Below are 24,928 nucleotides of genomic sequence, written 5' to 3'. Positions count from 1 at the left end.
TACAGGCAGAAATTAGCCTTGATGATAAAAACTCTGGAACAGGATTGGAGGAGGGTGCCAGCAGGGCAGCAGGGCTGGTATGGGGTCCGGGGATACTGGGAGTCAGATGGTATCCTTAAAGCACACAATACATCAGGTGTGCTTCAGTCAAGAAGACTGGGTGCAATATAATGTCCAAAAACTGTATTAAATATAAAATTACAATAGTTTGGCTGCAAAATCTTCCTTCTTCTGTTTGTAAATGTGTCCATCCATCAGTCCATTATCTTTACTGCCTATCATTTGAGGGTTGTGGTGGGCTGGAGCCAAACCTAGCTGACATTGAGCAAGAGGCCAGGTACATCCTGGACAGGCAACCAGCGCATCACAAGGCCAAACAGCCAATCACTTTTATACCTAAAGTCAATCTATATTCTCCAATCAACCTAATCCCTATATGTTTTTGGACTGTGGGGGGAAGCCTGAGTAACCAGAGAAAACCTATGCAGACACGGGGAGAAGATCGGAAGTATGAAGAAGATTGTAAAATTCAGTTTTCCACTGGGAACATGATTCTTTATGGTTGTAAGAATTTTACTGACATCCTTGTCTTGATCATGAAATACAGCGGGACACCATTCATAATGTCTTCTCATATTCTGTTCAACTGTTAAATCAGTTTATGCTCCACATCTTACACTCTGAGCAGATAAAAATGATAAAATCATCAATTCTGGCAAATAATATTTCTTTTTATACATTTTTGACTCAAAATGCAAAAGGAAAAAAAGTCGTCTTCAACTATAAAATGGAGATACAACCCAAAATTTTAAATTACCTTAAATCACAAAGACACTGCAGGTCAAGATATTTACAGTAACATAACCTACTCTTCTGTTCATGACAGCCTCAATGAAACTGAGTGCACACACACACACACACACAGAGAGACTGACAACAAAATGAGTCCAGAATGTAAGAGAACAGGTTATATTTCTAAATATAATATGATAATATGCATGGAGATGCAACGTGTGTGGGCATTTTGTTGCACTACATCAGGATAAAGTATTTTATGAACTGAATTGCAGAGGTAACTTGGTAATAAAACCCCGGCTCTTGACTCTTGTTACACACTTTTGGAGTGTCTTGCTTGCTAACTCACCTCCTCAGTGTGATGCTTTTTCTCCCTTTCTCCCCCACCTTCCCCGGTCTGCCCACGCTGCCTGTAGACGCCCCTAATAAGGCAACATGTGTTGTGAGTGGCTGCCTCAGGGAGAGAGGTCACCCTGTCAGCCCGCCGGCCCGTGTTTACCAGGGGACCGTCTCCACGTCTGCACGCTGCTCTGCCTTGTTTTCTTTCTCACTCCCTCTCCCTTTGCTTCACCAGATTTGTCACGCTTACCATCCATCTTGTTCTTTCTCCTCTGACCCTTCCTGCTCTTTACGATCACTCCTCCTCAGTCCTCAACTCCTTCTTACTTTCTCTTTTTGCTTGTTTTTATTGATCTCCATGTTTCCTCTTCTCTTATTGACAAATCAACAACAACAACTGATGATACATCCTCACTCACTTGCTCTCCATCTGATCGGTCACATGCAAATTTGAATTGTCAAAACAAGTCATGTCGCCATAGAGCTTTTCTTAGTTGTAAACTTTACTGGCATCACATATAACACTTCCAAGTAACTGAGGTGGACTCTTAACACAGAGTTGTTAGCAACATGAGTTGTTTTACTATATACTTTATATGATATCTTTGAAGATACAGAAACATATCTTGATAAAACTAAAGACATGTATAGAATGTATAGGATAAATATTTTTCAATCAAATAAATAATAGTTTTCTTATCCAATCTAGAAGTGCTGCCAATAGCTTATCTGTTCATAAACCATGCCTGCAGCCTTGTTTCATCTCCTAAACCGATTCAATGTCACTGGGAAAGGATGAACTGGTTTTCTGATTTGAGGTGAGAGAGAGGTGATTTATAGAAATGTGAAACTCAACTCAACAATATTATCTTGCAACACAGTCAGTGTACAAACCAGTCTACAGAACTCAACACCGAGGAAAACATGTAAACACCACGAGATGAGGCCTCAATAAATCGCTGGGTGACTCAGCATCAATGCATCTCTCAGCAAATTTTTAAGATATGACGGTCAGCACCACACTTTTCTGGGCACGACATGTTTCAGTCTGTCGTTTATACATACTGAGATTTATTGGGTTTGGTACAAATGACTGAAGTTGAGCCGCAAATGTCTGTTTAAATCTCACGGCGACACAGCCATGATTTTAACTCACAAAAACTCCAGCAACCATTCTTGGTGCTGAAAATGTTTACAATATGCCAAACAACAGATTTGTCTTAGTGATCGAAGAGCCACAGACACACATGCACTGATGTCAACACATGCAAAAGAAGTGCATGATTCAAACTGTGTCTCTCTCTCACACACACAAACACAAACACAGATGCATGGGTCAAGTGAGCGCATGAGGCCTAAGACCAGGAACCTCACTTAAACATTTACTCTGGCATTCCATCTTTAAATCCAGATCTGCATTCCTCTCTGTTGCCTTGCATCAACTCTGCCGGACACTCAGCACAGAAATCTGCCTGCTCTGCTCTTATATGGATATCGATGAGCACAGAGCCGGGTGCCGAGGGAAGACACTGAAGGAGTTCTGCAACTCTTCGGCAGAGACAGGGAGGAAAAGGGGATGAGGATTTGGCTGCACTTTCTTAAAAGGTACATCTTCCAGGAACATCTTCACAATATGTAACTGGACGAGGTAACTTATGGTCACTCAAGACCAGACAAAAGTATAAGTATGATGTGTCACAGTGCAGCAGAGGTCATTTCTAAACTTTCTCTGCTATGGCAGAGAACAGTTTTTCCAAATAATTTTACCACACCATGCATTTTCTTTACATTTCTTATCATGTGTGTGCTTGTGATATTATCACCATTATATCTCAGCTCCTGCAACCACATCACTTCATCGTGTGCTATACATGTACAATGTTTACAGTTGTTTGGGATGCAACTTAGCTATTTTTAATTTCTACTGAAATATCAAAACAACACCCAGAAACAGTGCCAATGACTATATACTACCAACATGCTATGAAGCAAATGTTGATTGCAAAAGTAATGGCTACTTGAAAATGCCCCCATCTGCTTTAAGATTGGTTCCCTACAAGCATCGTTTCCACAATAGAATTCTATCTGACAACGGGCATTAAACTAAGCATTTGTTGAAAAAAAAAGAAGGCTCCATTTAGTCCCCAAAGGAAATGCGTCTGCCACTGTGCAACCAAAAGAGAAAAGATCCATGGATCCACTGGCCCACTGATGCGGAGGCCTATTAAGACTGTCCCAATGGTCCTGTTGTCCAGTGAGAGTGAGATTTCAAAACAAGCCTTCCTTGGCTTTATTACCTCGTCCAAGAAGGTTATGTTTGTAGGTTAGTTCAAAGGATTGCGCAAAATATGACTCAACCAATTTTTCTTTCACTCTCTTTAACACGGCAAACTAGGGTGTTCATCTTTGCTGAGTTATATAGATTTATGATATACTTAGTAACTGTGAACATTCTAGACCTCAGGGCCAATCTGTGAGTATATAGATAGTGACTATCATCAGTGATTCATGCCACATATAATCCAAGCAGCAATCATATATTGAAAAAGAAGGCAGCATGTTTGCAGGCCAGTGGGAGCCTGAGCCAGCTCTCTGCCTTCTGACGTACAAGGTGCTGACTGAAACAGATGGTGGAGACAATAAAAGATGGTGCTTGAGGAAACATGCTACAGGAATAACAAGTGCATGAAACATCCACAAGTCACTTTGCTGTTCCGAGAACTAAATCTTGGCCCCTCCATCTCAAGAGTAGTACTCTGTGTTTCAGTGTTGGCTACAGTTAAAAATGCACTGGTTTTCTACAAGGGAATCAAATTTAAAACTGCTTTGTATGTTGTCAGACCCAAACCCCAACAATGAGGCCGGTAAACCTGTCTGTTCATATTGATGAGTGCAGCAGGTGCCGGACACCAAGCAACTGCCGCACATGTTCACACACAGACCCTGTCTCTCCCTCACACACAGACACACACACACACGCACACACACACACACACACTCTGTGAAAACAAAACTATGGAGAAACGACGCCTGTCCCGAGTTGAAACAACACACCAGATCAGCTGCACACACATACCAACATACAGCCATAATCTGGAGCTTGGAATGCTAATACCCATGTGGTTACTTGAGACAGCACAGAACATAAAGAGGGGGGCTCAGCTGGGACGTTACTTTCAGTGAAGTAGTGCTGAGTTTTAACATTTGCCTCCTCTACCAGGAAGTTTGCCAAAGATGATAACAATGAGTGACTTCCTCAAATTTAAAGACACCTCAGAGGGTGCGATGTTTAAACTGCCAGACTGTAAAATCCAGCAGGAGAAAATACCTGTCTGAGATTCTGCAGCAAGGGTCATGGCAATTGTGTTTCAAGAACAGACTATGCAATGGTTTTAATTGGCATCTGTCAGATTTTTAACTTTAACATGACATTTTTTGAGCTTTTTAATGTTTAACAGCAAAAGCAAACCAGTTTGTAAGGGAACTTCTGGGCTATTAAATCCCTGATTATATTTGCATTGTGGCAGATAGCAAATTATATCATATTGTGTGTGTAAGGTCTATGGAAGTTGCCATTATGGCCAAACATCTCTTAGTTTACCATATACCTGATCATTTATACTTTGCCACTCACGATAAAACTCCATCATAAATGATTCTCAATTAAGTAAGAATCAACTTGTTGCTGAGATAATATATATATCATAGCATGAATGAGATTACTCTAGGAAAAATAATACTTACAATTCTTTAACTCCAATAACACAGGACTGAGAGAGGTGCTTTGCAGGTGAAGTCCATGTTTCCTTTTGTGAGAGCTCAGGTAAATGAAACCAAACAAAAGGTTTCACCGGTACCTCGTTCAGAGCAAAAGTGCTGAGGAGGCAGGAGGAGCAGGGGTTATTAGGTAAAACCCAACAAATGATCCAAAGTCTACCACCATGAACCAGGTCCAACCTCAGCCGCCGACAAATATAGCCTGGTGCTTTCCCACTAGCTCTACTGCAGCAGGCCAAATAAATTAGTCCAAGAACAGCCAAGTAAAGAAGAAAGAGAAGCAGAGAGAGGGAGAGAGAGAGAGAGAGAGAGAGAGAGAGAGGGAGAGAGAGAGAGAGAGAGAGACTGAGGTGAAACTGGGGTGAAAGAAAGAAAAAAGAGGTGTGCTCTAATACCCCTACAGCAAATGCTTCTTCAAACTATTCCATGAGTCAAGACTGTGGTTCCCAAAATGTCCATTCTTGTGAAAGAGGTTTGGGACCCTTGTCTGATAGAGTTTAGACTGACGGTGAGAGGCGACACAACACTGCTTCCAAATGGTTTGGGGAGTGTGGGCCAAAACCGGCGTGGTAACCTCATCCCACAACAACCATGTATGGGCTGAAGAGAGCAGCCTCAATAGAGGGGCATCAGCCATAAATAGACAGGAAGCGTCAGGCTCCCAGCGCAGAGGGATCGAATCAGCTGTTAAAACTACAATCCACCAGCGTGGTGTGATCCAGGTGCTGCAGGTGCTCCTACAACAATGGGTCTGACAGCTCAGAGCGGGACCAAATTTAATCTAGAAGTTTTAGTAATGAAGCATGCTTCCTTAAAACAGCAATGTCATATATGTTTCATTTGCATCTACATAAATCCATACATTTAAAGTTGAGCATCATCAGAGTATCACGCTGCATGGTTCTAAAGGCCACAAGTAACAGGTGCGTCATTGAATCTAAAATTAAAGACAAAGCGTGGATCCTCCATCTAACATATCACCACTCGTGATTTAATGCCACATGACCATGATTGTCGCCAAAGTACTTTTGACAGGACATCTGTGAGTTGCACACAACATGGTCTCTTCTGCACTGCACTCAGGGATTTGTACACCTTCACAAATACACATGCAAGGCAAAGTGTTAATATTTATCAAACGTGATGCAGCTGTTGTCTTCATCAAATAAGGTAAGAGAGAGCAGCATGCAAACTACTTGTTTGTTAATTTGTCACCAGGATTACACAAAAACCACTGAATTGATTTCCAAAGTTCCTTTAACGTAGTACGACGACTACGACAACAACGGCATTGCAGTCGGTGTAAAATCAGTTTTGCACTTTCATGGGAGCATATCCATAACAAGCACATATCAGGTTACTGGATATTTGCTTTATTTGTTATAATAAACAGGTCAAAGGTTTCACTCTCCTCAGGTCCTCCACTGAAAGAGAAGGAACAGGGTATCGGTTCCTATTTCTGTTTATCTGTTGTTTGTCTCCATCTTGTGGACTTGGATAGCTACAGCGGGACACGACGTGCCAAATTCTACTCGAGTTCAATGTGCTGAGTAAAGACGACAGAGAGAGGAAAAGGGAAAGAGAGAGAGAGAGAGAGAAGGAGTTGGGTAAACAGGAAAGAGACTGGGGTGAAACTGGGGTAAAAGAAAGAAAAAATTTGACAAGAGGGGTGCTACTGTAGGCTGAGATTCAGTGGGGACAGGGGCGTTAGCTGCTGTAATGTGGCTAAAATCCTCGTAATAAAAGAAATAAATTATCTAATCAAGCATCTCATTCTGGTAGTTCTTCTGACCACATTCATGCACAACTATCACCTGCTGTTTGAACAAATCCCAGTGTTTCCATTCTTGTGCTGAACCTACCTGTTTGCTGCAGGAGCACATTCGCAGTTGGACCATCTCCATCCCGTCTGGGGTGTGGTACAGTGGAGAATGTGTGAGGACTGGAGGAGAAGGAGGACAACTGTCACTGTGACATTAATGGACTCACTTCTTTCCCCCGAGCAGCAGCTTGCCTGACAGGCGCACAGTAATGACAGACATGTATTTTACTCCCTCCGACACTGAGGCAGCTGCGGTGGAGGGACAGCTGGAGGGATGGATGCCAGTGAGGTCCCACAGAACAGTGGCATACTGTTTCCTTTGCATGTGCACGATGAAGGTGATATATGATGTGATATTTAGAAAACAAAGACATACACGTCTCCTCATATGTGATAAGACCACATGAAAAAGGTCCGTGCAGGTGTAACTGTGGTACATAAGTACTTATACCACAATGTAATAAAACTACAATACAAGTATGGCTATGTGTTCAAAATATTACAGAAGTCAAAGTTTGTAAGATTCAAGACAATAAGCTTGAAGTATCTTGATGTAACTTGAAGTATAAGTACGTGTTGAAAATATTACAAAAGTAAAAGTTTGGAATATTCAAGAAAATTTGCTTAAAAGTACCTTGATGTATAATAAAATATTTACTTGTTGTATTATATATTGTATGGAAATTATTATTAACTGCGATAAGAAGATTATTTCACTTGTTTGTTAAAAAGTAAAAATTAAACACGTCTACACGTGAGGAAGTTGGTTACCAAGGTTACCAGCAGACATGTCGGAAGTTAAAACTTTAACCGGTAGCATGAGCTGACGTGTAGCTCCCATTTAGGTTTAGCAGCAAAGCTGGAACTTGAAGTACAAACTTCCAGGTTAAGGAAACAGAATGCTGTGGATAGTGTTGAGGTCAGACAACAACAGACCAGAGCGAAACATTCAGGAGAAGTCCACAAATCAGTGTCCCAGCGTTAGCATGACTAGCTTAACTAGCTAGTTAAGATGGCGGCGGCGGCGGCGGCAGAACTGTGGTAAGCGTGTGACGTAAAACTCACCTTGTAATGTTTTTAAAACACGTGGTTCACTGGGGCTGCAGGTCTGACGGGCCTACAACTGACGGAGTGTTAAAAATAAGTGAATGCTAGAGGCTATCAGGTAGCTAACACCTGCGGGCTAGCTAACACCTGTAAGCTAGCTAACACCTGCGGGCTAGCTAACACCTGCAGGCTAGCTAACAGGTGCTGAGGAATCAAAACACCTGAGTGGAAATTCTGAGTAAATGCACGTTTTGTATTTGATATTAGTTCAGTTAAATAGTAATAATCATGAGTAAATCATCAGTTAGACTTAATCTACTGAGAAATAACCTGTGATTGTCTTAAAGCAGCATTATTAAAAGTTACACAGACAAGATGAACATCTTTATTTATTCTCTCAATGTATGTGTGTGTTTTGTGGTCTTTACTTCTCCAACACTAAATTAATTACTATTATCCTGTGCATAAATCTAAATCGACAGAAGAATGATGTTGCCTTTTTGTGAATTCATCATACATTTATCTGCTATGTACATCTGTTATGTACATAATATCTGCAGGGTCTTGAAAAGTCTTAAAAAGCACAATTCAGTTCAAAGGCTGTTACGGTCAAATGATTATTCATTTGGATGTAAGTTTTGGCTTTGGAGGATCTTTTAATAACATTATCTTGAGGGAATACATTTTTGTTTTCATTCACTACTATTCTGCTTGCATCTTGAAAAGTCATCACCTCATTATGAGCAGGTCTCAAAAAAAGGTACATTATTTAGTTAAATTAAATGAATCTTCATTTAATATATTGATGCTGGATTAAATAATTGTAATGTACTTAGTAATAATAATTCTTTTTTGCATTGTCCGACCAGTATTTCCAGGAAACAGGTTTCAAATTAAATCCTTGTGGTATTAAAAATCATAATAATGTATTATTTGATGAACACTGCAGAAACACTGATCTAAATTTTTAAAATACTGCTTGAATATGTTCACCAGCACTGACAAATGTTTTGTGAACATAATTTCTAGTTCTAGATTGTTATCCCACTTTTCTTTGTCGGCGCACAAAACAATGGGATGAAAGTGAAATCAGGGCATACTGTAATAAATAAAGTATCACATAAAAGGAAGCACTAATCAGACTTTTCACTTTCCTTTTAGAAAGCGCAGTGTCTGAGGATGGATGCCCTCCAAGTCCCAGAGAGCGTGCTGAGAGGTTTTTACAAGGTCCAGTTTAAGTATAGTCTTTGCCAAAGCTTTAATCCAGCAAGTGGAGCTCAGTGTGACAGTCTGGCAGGGTAATTGGGCTGAAAATGCTAGTATACAAATCTACATGTGTGGAAAGACACACGCGCTTTTGGACATACACTTCCCTTCTTTTTCTATTGCCTTAATTTTAGTTTAAGAAAAGAAGTCAGCTTTTTCAGAAATTAAATATCGGTGATTTGAATAAATATGAGACCTGTTATGACAGCTCTCTTTTGACTACCATTTATGTTTGTATTTCTTCCTTGTGCTGTTCCCGTATAATAATATACAATTTAGATAAAAAGGAAGTTATATGTCTAGGTATTACTTTCTCCAGTGGATATGTGATGTTTGTAGGACGTGAAACAATTCCTGTAGATATCGATTCATGTAGATGTCCCTTTAAAGCAATTGATCACAAACAACGTTCATGCAAAGAGTTTATTTATGAATCAGACTGCAGTATCATACAACAGTAGCACAATCATATGACTATGGATTATGCTCATATTTATAGATACAAAGATAAAGGCATGTGTTAAAGGAAAGAAAATGAATGAGTTCTTTTTTGATTTACTCTAAAAATAGCTTCTAAATACTTGGCATAGTTTTGTAAATTAAATTATGAAACGTAATGTTTTGCCCACTGGTTTTTACTGTTGGAGTACCAAATGTAAATATACTTTATGAAAAACTTTTTTTTCCTCCTCTCTCTTGCATTTCATGCAAGGAAGAAAAAAAGATGTCAGTGAGTACAAAAAGCACTTAAATCTCATATGAAAATATAAAATATTACAAGTGTGCATAATTACTTCATGTTGCACATAACCTGCCGTACAAAGAGTCTAATGACACTATGTTCAAGTGTACCTGACATGCCAATTATTGGGGAGGGGGGGCATATGTACTGAAATAGCTATTTAAATGTTGTAAGGGGCAGTTTACACACAAGACAGAGGCAAGGCCTTTCAGTCTTCAAAATGAATTAAAAATGAGATGTTAGTAATTATGGGCATGTCAGCTTGTCCTCCCTGTGATGCTGACAATGGGCTTGTCTTGAAACACTGAATCTCATCCTGTACTTTTTATGATTATGCTTTTTTGTCTTATTTGAAGTTCACAGCTTTGATTCAATGTTCCTACAGATAAACAGCATGAAGAGCAGAAACTATCCACAATGCTACTGTACCTCTCCAGCTAGAGGGATGGCAGAACAGCAAGTTGTTTGTAAAAACCTAAGGTATGAAACAGTGCTTCGCACATTAATATTTGGCATTGCCTGGAGTATAATGTAATGCACACATAATAAGGCGACATGATCCAGATTTACAAGAAATGTTTGAAATACTAGGACAAAGTTCTGAGTTGATAAAATGCTACAACTGTAAAATGCTACATAACAATTAAGTGATACTTGATGAATGATTAAACAGTGATGGTTTCCTACAGATCTGTTGTTGATACATTACACCAATGCAACACTGCTGGCGTGGAAAAACCATGTGAGAGCAAAATTGTTTATATCAATTTTTTTTTCCATTATTTAGATTTTCAGGTTTGATTTAAAATGTATCAAAAACTCCTGTATTCAAAAAACAATTGTCGTACTTTTTGCAAATACATGGTTTTAAGCCAAGCAGAGCAGACCACATTGTATCCTTTAGTGCAATAAATGTTAGTGACAGCAGAACAATTTACACAAAATGAACACGCTGTTGAATGAGAGAAACAGATTAAGAAAAGAGGGAATTAGGTGGAGGAGAGAAAGACAGAAGGAAGGAAAAGAAAAAACATCCCACTTTTATTTCTAAACATATTTCGAACAACCAATAACAGAACAATACATAATCTGAACTGGAAGACATACAAAGAAAAAAACAAGACACAGTTCAACATCGGAAACAAAATGGAGATGGGTATATGTATCAAACATCACAAGGAGCGTCCAACATTGACTCTGTTAGCGTATGAAAAAGCACTATCAAATAGGAAATCATGGCACAATCAAAAAGTTTCCCTCATGTCAGATGAACCCTGTCGCTCACTGAAACCGAATCGTGTGATCAAGGCACACCACAGGGTCATCCCTTCCTATATCACTCTGGTTTAAAGCACTAGAAAATTATGTGTACTCTAAATATGATACTATACAGACATATGATACTTTCAACTTGATATAAGCGTGGAGAAATAACATTTTCATGGTTGAATACAAAATATCTCTTAAAATATTTAAAATATACTTTATTTTGTACATTATGCAAACTCATTAACAATTTGATGATAAAAAAAATAAATATTCCGTGAAATGTCGTCTTGCTTTCCAGATGTATGAACATAGATATACTATATATCATGAAGTAACACCCACCCCCTGTTAATCGCCCATATACCCTGACACAATTCCATATCCCTGTAGTATAATTTGAATGACACGTTCACATTAAAACTCCTGACCATGGTTCCTACACATAGCTCCACTGCACCACTGAGCCGTTAGTACAACAGTATTGCTCCATGGACCTTGTTTTTGTTCTTTTTCCCTATATCCCTATATCTTTAATGCTTTTCAATGTTGCTGACCACCATTTTATCTCAATCTGTGCCTTTATTGCTTCCTGAAATTACCTGGAAATGGGAGTTATACATCAGGTCAGGCCAGATTGACCAGGCAAATAACCAGAGACTTCACCTGATCCAACAAGGAAATACTCATCTGGTAAAAGAAGGCAACTCTCCCTCTCCAGTGTAGAACCAGTGTATCATATAATAGGTCACTGATCTATCATGTCATGTGGTATAGACTCACTCTTCATTGAAGAGCTCTTTGTGTTATGGTTATGGTTGTAGTGTGTACAAAAGCAATGAAAAAGGGTTCAATGGCAATGAAATTCTAAAAACCGAAGGCTGATTTATCTCATCTGAAAATCAAAACAGTTCTTGAGCCAGAGACAGTGATGTCCAGTTCTAAAACAGCTGTTTTCATCAGCACAACAATCAGATGAGCAGTTTATTTTGGTGTAAATGCAACAGAACAGGTTTGTGACAGTAACCCTTCTATGTCTACATTAGGTTAAACATAAATGCTTACATTCATATCCTTAACGACTCGCCTGTAAACAAACAGAATTGTTCAGAATGCGAAAAATGTCTCAACTGTATTCACTATGGACATTTTAGAAGTTGTAGTATGTGCGACAGAATTGCATAATGTCTGCCAATGAGAAAAGCGTAGGGAGGATAGAATAGAAAGGACAAGCCGCTACAAGAAGACTAACTAGTAGAAACCCTATAAGAGGATGGGCTTGGGGATGGAGGATAGATGGGGTAGTGGGAAGTTAATTTGGGAAGGCTGGGGAGGGATACTGGGGTAGAAGTTGCCCCTAATGTTAAGGGGGCACCTCCCTTTGGCAGTGGAACAGCACTCAGAAGTCAACGCAGCGCCGAGGGTGAGGGTGTACACAATGCTCTTGTCGGACAAGAAGGCCATTTCAGTGTCAAAATGAGATGAAGGCATTCTAGTAGGCAGCCAGGTCACAGTGTTGGAGCTAATAACCTCAGATGGACATGATGGTCGTAGTCTCTCTACAATGTCTCCACTCGGCTGGGATCATGGGGTTCTAAGATATAAAGAAGAGAAATATGAATTTAGAAAATGTGTATTTTTATTTTTTTATCAATTTTATCTATATTGTATGATTTTTCTACTAAATTATCTAAAGTAAGGTCCACTGACAGTTTCTTCAACTTTGATAACTTGAGATAAATCAAATAATCAATATGATTTATCTTCAGTCCTCCAAACTTGACAAACACAAAGACCCTTATTTCTCTCTCACTGTTTTTATCTTACCTGAGAGAGATGACTCCTCCTGGTTTTGTAACACTGTCTCGTCAGAGACCTGCTGTAAATGGGTGACCTCTTGGTCATTCTCCTTATTTCTCTGAGGCAAAGGGGGGGCTTCCTCAACTTGTTCCTCCTTTGCCTCCCCCTCCCCCTCTGCCTCCCCTTCCCCAGAGTCAGTGCTCCTGATGCTCAGGCGCCTCATACGATACATAACGTCCACATCCCTCATCCGGGCCAGACGCTCAACTGCCACCCGTCCTGGAGAAATAGCCAGCTTGTTCTGCAAGGCTTCCATTCTGTGAGATGGTCCCTTGCTCCTCCTCTCCCCCTCCAAGCTAAGAGACAGCCTGCGGTCTAGATTAGGGGGAACTGAAAGGGGCAGTCTATCTGGTGGAAACTCAGGTAACCCTGGATGATCTCGACCCAAATGAGTCCGTAGAACTACTCTATGCTCTGGGACAGCAAAAGGATTCTTCTCTTGCTCCTGCTTGTCGTCAGGCATCGTACTGTCTTGTACCTCATTCTCAAATTTCACTTCAGCTGACTGTTTGTCTGCACTGCCTTCAGCTATTTCTCCTATTCTGGCTACCTTCTCTTCCACTTCCTTAGCTATTGTTTCACAAGCTCTCTGTTCCTCTGTGACTTGGGGGTCTGCAGGCACATCATTTGCTAATATTATGGATGCGCCCTCTTTTGTAGCTTCATTCATTGGTATGCTCTCAGCAGGATTAACTGCACCCATATCGTCCAAGTTTTCTGCTTGAGCATTGTCTGTTGTTTCATCCCCTCCCACATTCCCCTGTGTCAAAGAATGCTGTTCCCTTGCTCCACCACACGGATCAGACCCGGACTGTTTCAAACTTGAGTCATTTGTCTCCTCCGTTAAAGCATCTTCTGCTGGACTATCTAAGGCAGCACATTGTGGTGGACTGCCATTTTGATTGGCTGAGCTGTCCGAGCTGTTCTCCTCATGAAGTGGAGGCAATGGACCCTGTCTCATCTGATTCTCAAGCTCTCTTTTACAAATAGGGCAGTCTTCCTCTGATTCACCACTGAGACCTTGAAGAGTCTCAGTGTCATTAGGGTTTGAATTGCCTGTAGATGCTTTATTGGCATCCGATGGGTCTTTAGACTGACGCAAAGTCTGGCATATGTCCTCATAATCAGGAGGACTAGTGAGTGTAGAGGCATCCTGCATGGGCTGTCTATCTGCCCAGGGTACTTCAGCTGATGTGGTGTGCGTTGTTGGACTGAAGTCACAAAGTGGTGTCTCAATGGGCTCATCTGGCAGATCTAGTTTTACTGTCCTGCCGTCATTGCTCCGTCTGCGCGAAAGGTGCGAAACAACCCTGTATTCTCTGAAGCCTGTCTCCCTAGGGGGGACGGGCAGTTCCTCCCGAAGCTGCTTGCTGAAAGTCACTGATTTTGTTGCAGGCCTGGAGAAGGCGCTCTTGACTTCCCTGTATTCTGGGTCAACAGACCAGCTTACTGCACTACGCCTAAGGCTGCTGGGCTTGTTGAGAGGTTCTGATGTCAATCGGATTTTGATACGCTCAGGGATTTGTACAGAACCATTTGGGACTTTATTGCTGGCAGTGCCTAGCTCCAAGATGTCTTTGTAAGCCTCGTTGAGGTCCTCTATGCACTTGTCAACGCTGGGCTGTTTGCTGTTCTGCTGCTGCTGTTGATCCTGGACCTCTTTTTTGATGGTCTCCAGCTCTTTGACAGCGTCCCATGGCCGCTGGCTAGTCGGTTTCAGTATCAACTGTTGCAATGCCTCTGGCCCAGTGTTTGCTGCTGGTTGGTTCTCCTCCACATTTCCTGAGGGTGGTACTGCTGGCTGCTGAGCTGTGCTCTTGTTCAGCTGGTTGGAGAAAGTGGCTGTCAGGGAGAAGGCGCTGTTGCTTGACAGTTTCAGGCTCTTCACTCCCTTTATAGGAAAAGTGAAGGCAGTGCCCGCTACACCACTGCTGTCAGGAGGGTCATCAGTGTCTGGAGGGACAGGTTCTTGTTGTGCTTCCTTGTTTTCAGGGGCAGGTTTTTGAGCCTCTGGACTAGTTTGTGTCTCCTGGTCTCGATACTGGTTTGAAGGCCAGGATCCAGACAGTTTCAGCTCCTTGTAATGGTTTATTTTAGGGGGTCTACAGGGTACTCTTTTAAACATTTTGCTGCTTGCTCTACTGCTTGTTTTGCTGCTTGCTATGCTACCAGTTAGTGCTTGCAGCTCAGCTTCAGCTGAAGATGTGCTTTGGAGACTTTGGTTTGTTAAGTGGCCAGTTTTATTATCACTTGGACTGTCTGCTGGGTCTGGTGACTTCTCATTGTTGTTATTCTGATCACGGATTGTCCCACTGAGTTGTGGAGTAACAGGGACGGACACCAAACAAAAAATTGTCTCACTAAGTCTCTTTTTTAGATTCTTGTTTTTGTCTTTTTCTGGCGGATCAGCTACTTCCACCTTTTTTACCTCTGCCACAGTTTCAGAGACACCCTGATCAACCGGCTTGCATGGGGGAGGAGGTGGTTTACCCAGAATAGATGAAGGAAAAAACTGACTACGGTTTTGTTCAGGAGCTACACTGTCAGTTTTTTTGTTTATTCCCCTGTTAGACCACCGATTACTGCTGTCATTTTCTATGAGAGCTGTTTTGCGGCCGTCAGTATTAAGAGCTGGCCCCTGTTGGGGAGGAAAGGCACTATCATGTGTAGATTGTCCTAAAATCTTGGGTGGAATCGCAGGTGGAATCTCTTTGTTGATGTTACGGATCTTGTCTGAGTCAGTGAGGGAATTTCCCCCAGGCCCTCCTAAGATTTGCTTCACTCTTGGGTCTTCAGTCGGTAATTGACGGGCAGGACCTAGTTGTTCTTCATGTCCAGAATGCACCTGTTTTCGATAGGATGCACCACGATCTCCATAATACTCCAGCCATGAACTACCTGCCTGTCTGGAAAACCATCTTCCAGGATCTGAACTATGCATCTGCAGAGCTTCCGCCCTCCATCTTAGGTTTGCCATTTCATTGCGGTTGATTGAAACTGCTCTTGGGAGTGGGGGTCTTTTATAAGATGGGGGTGGGATGTAGCCAGGGGGCTCCATTCCAGTGATGGCAGAGTGTTGTGCGAAATAGTCTTGCCTGAGCTCCCCACCCCTTGGAAAATAGAGAGACCTATCTTTTTGTTTGGCACCCTGGTCTATAGCAAGCATTTCTGCGCTACCCCTAGTCTGCTGGTGAATCTCATATGATGGCGGCTTTAAAGGCCTGCTGAACCTGGGCTTTGGTAAAAGTGCAACATGGCTGCTTGGCCCAGCATTCCTACCCCAACGCTCCCTGCCGAGAGCACCACTATAGATGTACCTACTATAGGGCCCAGAGAAGACAGTGCTGTTTATCCTCTGTCTATCAGGTAGGCTAGGTCTGGATGGAATTAGCTCTCTGCCATCAATTCTTTCAGGTGACAAAACTCTTGGGAGAGATTGAGACTTTGCTTTAGTTCTAGGGTGAAAAAACCCCTCAGGTGTCCTCAAACGATAGTGGTCCTGAGCCCATCTGTCCCCATCACCATCTGACAGCTGCCTTCCCAGGCCCACAGCAGGCCTCCACTCTTCTGTACCGAGGCTCTGGCATTTCCTTTCCCCAGTCACCCTTAGCTGACAAGGGGCTGCATCTGGATCCCTTAGCCAGGAAATATCCTCCCATAGCTGCTGCGCTCGCCTCTCTGCCCTGTGCTCCTCAGCTGCGAGCAGGGCCTGTGGCCTCCATGCTCCAGCAGAGGCCCTCAGCTCCCTGCCATCAGCATAGTCCAAGAGGATGCTGAAGTCCTGGCCTCGCCTCCGCCAGTAGGAAACATCCCTTTCGTCATGACTCAGTGGCTCTGAATAAGTCAAACTAGGAACATCGTAGAACCTACAAAAACAAAAAAGGTTCAGTGTTACTCAGTCAGCCACAGTGTTACAGACAGGTAGTGAGGTGACTTTGAATTTAGGTTGACAGTTGCAAACATTAAATTTGAGATTTAATGATTACTAAATATTAGAAGTCAGATGTCCATTCATGTGTTTGGCTTTGTCAGTACTTTCAAGTGCAACTCAATCAAGGAGAGCCAGCACCTACACTAGACAAAAATGCTTGAGTCAGCGACTCTCTAGTCCCTAGAAGACACCATGAAATGGTGATGCTTTTGCAATATGATCTGTATATTAAATTGTGCTGACCTTTTCTAAGAAGCTTGTCACGTTGGAGAGTAACTGTGGCCCATTACCTGATCTGACAGAAAAGTACCTTTTCTCCTCCGTGCAATTGATGACATAACTCAATAAGTGATATCAAACTACCTTTTTAGGAAATACACCATACAACTTTCATGGCAGGCCAATCAACAACAAACATAGGGGAAAAGAAGAAGTGGGTCTTTTTTATTGTTCATATACATCACAAGCATTATTCATTATGAACCATAGAATGGCGACTGTGTGACAAGTGACGGTTGGCAGGTTCACTGCTGTGGTTCCGCTGTGCTGCCTGGATACAATTTTAGTCACAGATCCATATTTACCTAAGTGCAGGCTATAGCTGTACTGCATGCTGCACTGCTGAAACAATTATCTCTGAAATAGCATACTATATCATAACAGATTAGGTCAAAAAATCTGAGCTTCACTTCTTTGTGTTAAATAAGGTCATTTGTTAAAATACACTGTAATTTCTAATTTCCTCAAGCAGTTGTTGTGATTTTCTTGCTGTCATAGAGCAGAACTGCTGAACGAAGCAAAGGAAACACTGAGATCCATTCATATATCCAGGTCATCAGTCACATCTGTGCATGTTTGCCATTTATAAGGAACGAGAGAGTTTAGATTTGAAATTCTTGTTGAAATTCAAATATAACCATCCAATGTTTCAAATGAAATAAATCAATAATTGTATAATTCCTCAGGGTAGTTTATTAAATAGCTACATACAACCATGATTTGCAGTTAGCAGTTCCTTAAAAAAATGAAAGAAATATAACCATAAATCTATATAATATATACGTATTACAGTGTATGTTTGAAAAATATCAAGTCTAATGAATAAAAACAATAAGTCAAAAAATGGATGAATAACAATTTGCCTTTTAAGAGCTCCATCTCATATCTGCACTGCACTAAATCAAAGTGCTCACTGTACTCATACATTTAAGCAGCAGAGTCAATGGATAGTCCTCAGCAGCATATGCTACTGTATGGCTGAGGGGAGCCACGCTGTGCACACTTGCCCAGCAACATGCTTACATCACAAAGCACGTGCTGGGCGTGATTCAGTGTGCCAGTGTTTACAGTGGAGTGATTACGCGCCTGTCTTGAGGCATGTTCAGTCCTTCTCAGTTTGTTCGCTGTCTGGTGCTGCTATTTACATCTGCCTGCCTTGTCGAGGCTGTGTAGAAGATACCAGTGCAGGATTGGGCTCCACAGAGACACAAGTCACCTCTCTGCGCAGGCATGTAAACAACTCAGAGCGCAAAGGCACCTTTCATAATTCCTTATATCTATATGTCAGTGGTGCTGCTGCAGCCACACTGTTCTGCAGATCTGGAAGGAGGGGAAAGGGAAGAGGAGAAAAAAAAAAAACCCTGCGCAGTGCAGACTCAGTTTTGCATGCAATACCGAAGGGCCCCAGTAAGAGGGGGGAGAGGGAAAAAGGGTGTGGGGGATTGCAAAAGAGAGGGGAAAAAAACACTCACCCGCTATCCGTGGCGAGAGAATCACCCAAGGGCTGAGCGTCACCTAGGATACCGATGCCGGCTTCTTTTCTCCTTTGGATCCGCTCCCCGCTCTCGTTGTCTGTGGCGGGGTAGCACTTCACCAGTGCCTGCCTACTGGCGTAGATGCCTGTGATAGATGCCCCCCGGTCCGCCTCATACCCGTTCAGTGTCCCCCGGCCAGCCCTGTTGTCCACAAGTTCACGCTGGCAATCAGCAGGACGCTTGTCATAAGGCGTGGCAGAAGGAGGGCCGCTCTTGGGCAATTTATATCCGTGCGAAATGAGAAGGTCCTCCACACTGTACATGGTGGTGTCTCACTTCTGGGTAGGAGGGCAAAGGTGGGTGTGTTGCCTTATGCGCAGTGCTGCTGGTGGAAGCTGGAGCACGTTTGCTCAGCAGAGGCCATCACTGAGGAGAGGACAGGATAGTGAAGAAGTGTCATGTGAACAGATTATTTCTGTGTGCACCTGAAACGAGGATGTGTCATTTTCTTTTCTTTTTCACCACGCGCTGTGTGTGTGCTAACAATCAGCGAGTGCTGTCCCAAATTAAATACACATGTGCTAAACCTAACTCAGCTTTTTGTGCACACATTAATGTCTCCAAAGGCAACTTTGAAATGTATAAATAAGGACTTAATGGTGCACACAGACACATTTAACATCATGTTTTTTTTATTCTTGCTCTGCAAGGTTCACTTCAACAGTTTCTAAGTCTCTCCCAAAAAGAAAAACAGAACATGTAACCATACCCTTCGTTCCTCCTACAGACATAAGTGTCTTAAACATATATATAACATAAGAAATTATATTGCTGCCTAAATACTGAGTTCTCTACACATTGTTTGGGATCAATACAGTGACGAATGTGATTTCTTCTTCAAGTTCTATAGGAACATTTGTCATCAGTCAATACAATCACCTTTGTTGTTCTCCAGAACCTCAGAGCAGCATCTGGACAGCGCCCCTATTCTATGTATGCAGATATTAAATGCTGTACTTTCAATACACAAAAATAACTGCGCATGCTAAAAGACACTGCAAGGAAACATTACATCAACATTACTACATTAAGTAAAAAGATAAGAGATTAAATACCTCCCCATACTATCAATCTGTGTCAGACTCCCCTATGCCCATATACAGGGAATTGAATATGTAATATAAATCACTAACTATAATGTATACTGCCCTTTGTCTCTGTGCTGTGTCAGCATGTGTGGTGAAAGTTGGTAAGTTGCCAATATTTTTTGTGTCTTAACAGCATCAAGAAAAATATGGTTCATTTATTACATGTAATTAAAGTGACTGAGCGCCTGATTCATATAAACCAGTTCACAGTTCAAACAAAAACCTAAAATTTCAAACAAAATGAATGTGTAAGTTAATATAGCTACAACAAATTGTTCATTTGACATAAAGCTTATTTCTTTTCATGAAAAACATGTTTTTGAACCTCTGTAAAAGCACAGAATGATGGGTGCGTCATATTATATGAACTGTATTTCCTCATTTACTCTATGACAAAAACTTTTTCAACCAAACCAAAACTTTGTAGACCACCACAAAAATTGCTTCCACAACAAAACACCAACAAAGGTGTACAGCTAAAACTCAACAGATTCATTCACAGATCACATTTACTGTCTGTGTTTGGCAAAAACTGCCAACATTGGATTTGTTAAATATAATTGACTATTCCTATTGGCAATTAATTTGCAGATTACTGTCTCCAGCAATTGATTGCTTTGCTTTGCTTAAGTCAGACAGTGATTAAAAAAGAGAACAATTTCTAAAACCCAAGCAGATGTCATTAAAATTACTTGTTTTGTTCAACCAACTGTCAAAAAGGTTACTCTGGTGTTCCTGACATGTGACAAAGGAAATCATCACATATAAAGATCGAAGGAATGTTGAAATGCTAACGATATCAAAATAGTAACTGATTAATTTTCTGATCTTTCAATCAACTGTTAATTTCAGGTGTAAACAAAAGGCAACAAATATATTGTGTAAAAAAGAATAAATCATTAACATTTCAGCTAATCGTACTTCGGCTAAACGTGGCTCTCTATTTTACTATCCGCTACGAAAGTGTCACCTTAAGGACAAGTCCAGAACATGAGCGTTGGAGTTGACTTAGATACCACTCCTCACTTGAAATTTGGGAACATACTTTGCTAAAATACAACAACAATACTCCACCTCTGTTTTAAATGGACATTATGTGTCACGTGATCATCCAAACATATGGAAACCCATCCTGTAAGACAACAGAGTGAGCACATCCACTTCTCCAGAAGTTTCCAGGAAGTTTCCAACATTTGCTGTTGTCGCAGTGTGTGTACAAAATACACAGGTTTTATATTGAACAACAATCTGTGTATACATATAAATACATTTAATAATGTTCATGATGGGCTATGGCTCTTTTTTTTCAGTGTAGTACATTATCAATTCCTTATGATAGGTCAATACAATCTATTAAAATTATAACTACTTTCCAAAGATTTTAAATTTAAATGATTTTCATTATACATAATACTTAAAACAGAAAGCCTTAAATCATTCTGAAACCTGTTAATACAAAAAGTTTTACAATTACCTTAATAGGACATGCTATCAGTTAATCTGTTTTTTATCGATTTATGAATTAATCATTTAGTAAGTAAAATGTCTTGTGTGTGTGTTTTGTTCAAGCAATAATCACATAATCATATGACAAAAACCAGTAGAAAAAAACACTGTATATGAAAAGATGGAACCAGGAAATATTTGGCTTAAACAATATTATCAAATTAGTTAATTATTCATTCTTCTTTCAGTTGACTAATCAATTCATTGAAAAATCACTGCAGCTTTACAACGGGCAGCAAGAAAATTGTTGTGAAAAACTTACCTAAACTGATATTTATTCTGTTTTACAAATAACTTAATTTTCTTATTGTTTAATAAATTAAAAATATTTGTTTTATAAAATATAATTTCATTTAAATGGTTTTAAAAAATCCCATTCCCTGCTCTTGACCTTAAGGTGACCTTAACATTTCTCACTTCACAACTTTGTGCCCTTTGCAGCGTGGGGTCGTCTCTGTCCCGGGAGCTCATTTCAAACCGTGTGATTGGCTGTAACACCTCGGATCAGTCTATAGCCTGGAGATAATTAATACTATCCAGATGTATGAGGGCTCAGCTGAACATCTCCACCTCAGGACCACACATACTTTCAAGGACAACACACGTGAAAATGGATCAGCCAACACATGACTGTCATTGTAACTTTACTGACAAGAGACGCTGCAGAAGAGCCTAAAATAACATGAAACAAATCAGAGCGTCTGATGTGAGTCCTCCAAGTATCCCTGTGCTCCTCAGTTGGGGTGAATGAATATCGTGGTAAATGCAGCAAACAAATCAATTCTGGGGCTTCCTGAATGAGCCAGATCCAGGAGTATAGTAATGACCGGTGGCGATGGACTTGTATAGAAAAAGTAGCTTCCTTTAAAAGAGTGAGAAAGAGAACCAGAGTGACCCCGACACTCAGTGGCCTTTTTTGACAAGGTCACAGCTTCAAGTGATTGCAGTGGAAATGTGGCACATGAGCCCTTTTTTGCATAGCAACAACAAATCTACCGTCCATTATTGCAACACACACATATTTTACATGCACATTATTGATATGTAATGGGATGTGATAATGTGTGCTGTTGAAAAGTTGCAGTTGGTGTTATTCATTAACAATGACGGCTTTTATTTTGACATATCGGTTATTGTACAAGGAGCTGTGGCTGACGTGTTTCCCGTGCAGCCCTAAGAAACCCAACTTTATTTTGAAGGTTGAGTCTAAATTTACTTCAGATTGAGTTTTGCTGACCACCACCCAACCAGGAGCTGAGGGAGGGAGACCCTCAATGTACAGCCAGGCCTCTATAGCAGACTTCATGCACAGGTAGTGGCCACTGTAACACATCAGCAGTGGCAGGCAGCACCACCCTAACTGCTGAGGGAGTGTACCTACATCTTACCTAGTGATAGGGAAAACAAGAGCAGCAGAGATCAGGCTAATCATGACAAAAACTGCGTATATGCAAACTCATTTCCAGCACAAGTTCAGCACGTTGATCATCAAGAACACTTTGTTTTAACTCAGATTCTGTTCAATCCCCATCATTTCCCCCTGAATGATAACTCTCTGTATGAATGAATAATGATGTGAAATAGATCCCTTGTATCATAACACACATCCATCAATAATAAATCACAGTTGAAGGAATATCTGTGCATGCATGGATACAGTATGACCTACTATAGCCTGCTGCAGTGTTATATGGCTCAGCCTACATGGAATTCACTGCTATGAAATGATTTTTCAAAATCAGCTCCCAGTACCTGCTTCGCCCTGTGCCGCAAGTACCAGGAGAGAGAGAAAAAACCCTCCCTACCTGCACGCACCCTAAGTTGAAGATGTAGTCAGCGGTTGTGTTTTGACGAAAAGACGCTTCACCAAAATCAGGATCTCTGCAAATTTTTCCCCGAGAAATGCACGCAGCCCGGCGGCAGGCGCACCGTCCCCGCCTCGCTCCCAGCGGCGGCGGCAGCAGCAGCGGCGGCCGCTCGTCGAAGGGCGAACATTTTGAGGTGTGTGCAAGTTGACGCGCGGTTAACGAGCAGGTTTTTGCAGATGCGTCTTCGCTGACTGAGTGTTTACCAAGATCCGCTGCCCCTGCGCTACCGTGCAGGCTACGTGAGCCGTACCCAAGAAAAAAAAAACACACACACAGCAACCCCTCCCTGGAAATAAGCCAGAGTCTACAACCAGCATGCAGCATTAAGGATGCCATAGCATTGCAAAGAAAATCAGGGCGTATGGCGACATGGAGACTCATACCTGGGAAGATGCTTGGCGCGGCCGTCGCAGTTCCCCTGCGCCCAGCTTCAGCTGCTGAGACTGAGCACTGCTGCACAGAGCCGAGTCTGCCCATTGGTAGGCAGAGACGCGCTGGTTGCTGCCTGGACTGGGCTCTCCTCACTACAGCTGAGGTGGGGTGGGCTCCTCACATGCAGGCAGCTACAGAGAGGGATGTCAAAATGGTTTCTTCCAAACTGTTTCTCCTAACTTTGCTTTTTTTTCATAGCAACAGCCCCCCCCCCCCTTCAATCTGACATATTGACTTGAATGATAAATACGGTTGTGAGGAGCAGTGAGGTCTCTGTATCTCTTAGTGTTTTAATCTCTGTCACATGTTTGGTAGATAAGAACCAGACAGGAGCAGAGAGCGTATGCATTTCCACAGCAAAGGTCAGACACTGTTTGTGCTCCTGCTTCACTGCTGCCTCAAAATACAAAAAGCTTTCATGTCCCAGATACAAATTTCCCATCCTCCTAAGTTTTTGATGTGCATTGTGTGTATGGTTGTGAGCAGAGCCGCACCCTTGGTGATGTTGATGAATCGTCACTGTGTGTGTCCCCCCCTCCCATCCAATGCCAAGACAGCTTGGCTAATTAAATGTGCCGGGCTCAGGCCTTCCTGTGCCAACTGTGACATGCTGCACTCTGAGGGATGCCTCGTTCAGAGGAGTGACTGGTAACATGCACTTCACAGAGATCCACTTATTGAGGAGGAAGCGTTGTGTCGGCTGAACTCCTCGGAGGGGGGCCACCATACAATCGTCTCACTGTTTTCACTAACGCAGAAAAGGAGGATTCATTGACCTGCAGCCATGTCTGAAAGCTGCCCAGTACAACCAGCGCCATGTGGTCTGTGGGTCAACAAGTTTAAGATGGTGTCCATCATGGATTTATGAATAGTTGCTCGAACCATGGGATTTATTAACATCAAATAACACATACAATGTTAGAGTCCCAGGCTGAGGCAGAACCAGCAGTCCCCACATGAGAAGCCACCTCAGTTCACTGGCCAGGTGCTCCTCATTGATGAATGATTGGTTAATCAGGGTGGAGCTGGAGGAGAGATGAGACAAACAGGACACAGGACATAGAACACATACAGCTGTAACATTAACTCTTTCACGCTTGTACTTTCTGATCAATAAAGGTAAAAATGACCCAAAAATATTTCAAGAAAAGAAAAGCCCTGACTGAATTGTGATTCAAACTAACAACCATCTTGCTGTGAGGCGAGAGTGCTAACCCTTGCTCTATCATACCACCTAATCATAGGCCTTATTCTAGGACACCTTGTCACACTGATGATAAATGATGCACCTGGTTGACACATGGCCTGAAGCTATAACCCGACTGCAGCCAACTGCACCTGATTTGTCCAAGTCCACGTCTTCAGTGCGAAGCTA

General features: G+C 41.7%; 2 protein-coding genes and 1 long non-coding RNA gene across 4 annotated transcripts in view; 1 reads left to right on the top strand and 2 right to left on the bottom strand.

The window, feature by feature from the left end:
• LOC109639124 (supervillin-like) overlaps window positions 1-5,404 on the bottom strand; it is a 35,060-nt gene extending 29,656 nt beyond the window's left edge. For both annotated transcript variants that reach the window (XM_069511199.1, XM_069511200.1), the window contains exon 1: window positions 4,879-5,404. The gene's annotated coding sequence lies outside the window, so the exon portion shown is untranslated. The remainder of the gene's footprint in view (window positions 1-4,878) is intronic.
• A 2,071-nt stretch (window positions 5,405-7,475) lies between these two features.
• LOC138405079 (uncharacterized) lies at window positions 7,476-23,506 on the top strand. The gene is made up of 4 exons (XR_011238763.1): window positions 7,476-7,774; window positions 8,942-9,007; window positions 10,174-10,268; window positions 21,695-23,506. It is a non-coding gene; the product is annotated as an uncharacterized lncRNA (long non-coding RNA).
• On the bottom strand, window positions 9,463-23,644 carry LOC109638148 (junctional cadherin 5-associated protein). The gene is made up of 4 exons (XM_069511205.1): window positions 23,505-23,644; window positions 18,597-19,025; window positions 12,882-16,780; window positions 9,463-12,648 (listed from the first exon to the last, which is right to left on the bottom strand). Exons 2-4 carry the CDS (start codon window positions 18,920-18,922, stop codon window positions 12,614-12,616), a joined length of 4,260 nt encoding a protein of 1,419 aa, XP_069367306.1. The 5' UTR covers window positions 18,923-19,025; window positions 23,505-23,644; the 3' UTR covers window positions 9,463-12,613.
• Between the last annotated feature and the right edge of the window lie 1,284 nt (window positions 23,645-24,928).

This window comes from Paralichthys olivaceus, chromosome 16 (assembly GCF_024713975.1).
Source record: "Paralichthys olivaceus isolate ysfri-2021 chromosome 16, ASM2471397v2, whole genome shotgun sequence".
NCBI lineage: Eukaryota > Metazoa > Chordata > Actinopteri > Pleuronectiformes > Paralichthyidae > Paralichthys > Paralichthys olivaceus.
The sequence above is the reverse complement of the archived record's forward strand: the minus strand, read 5'-3'. Positions and strand labels throughout refer to the sequence as shown.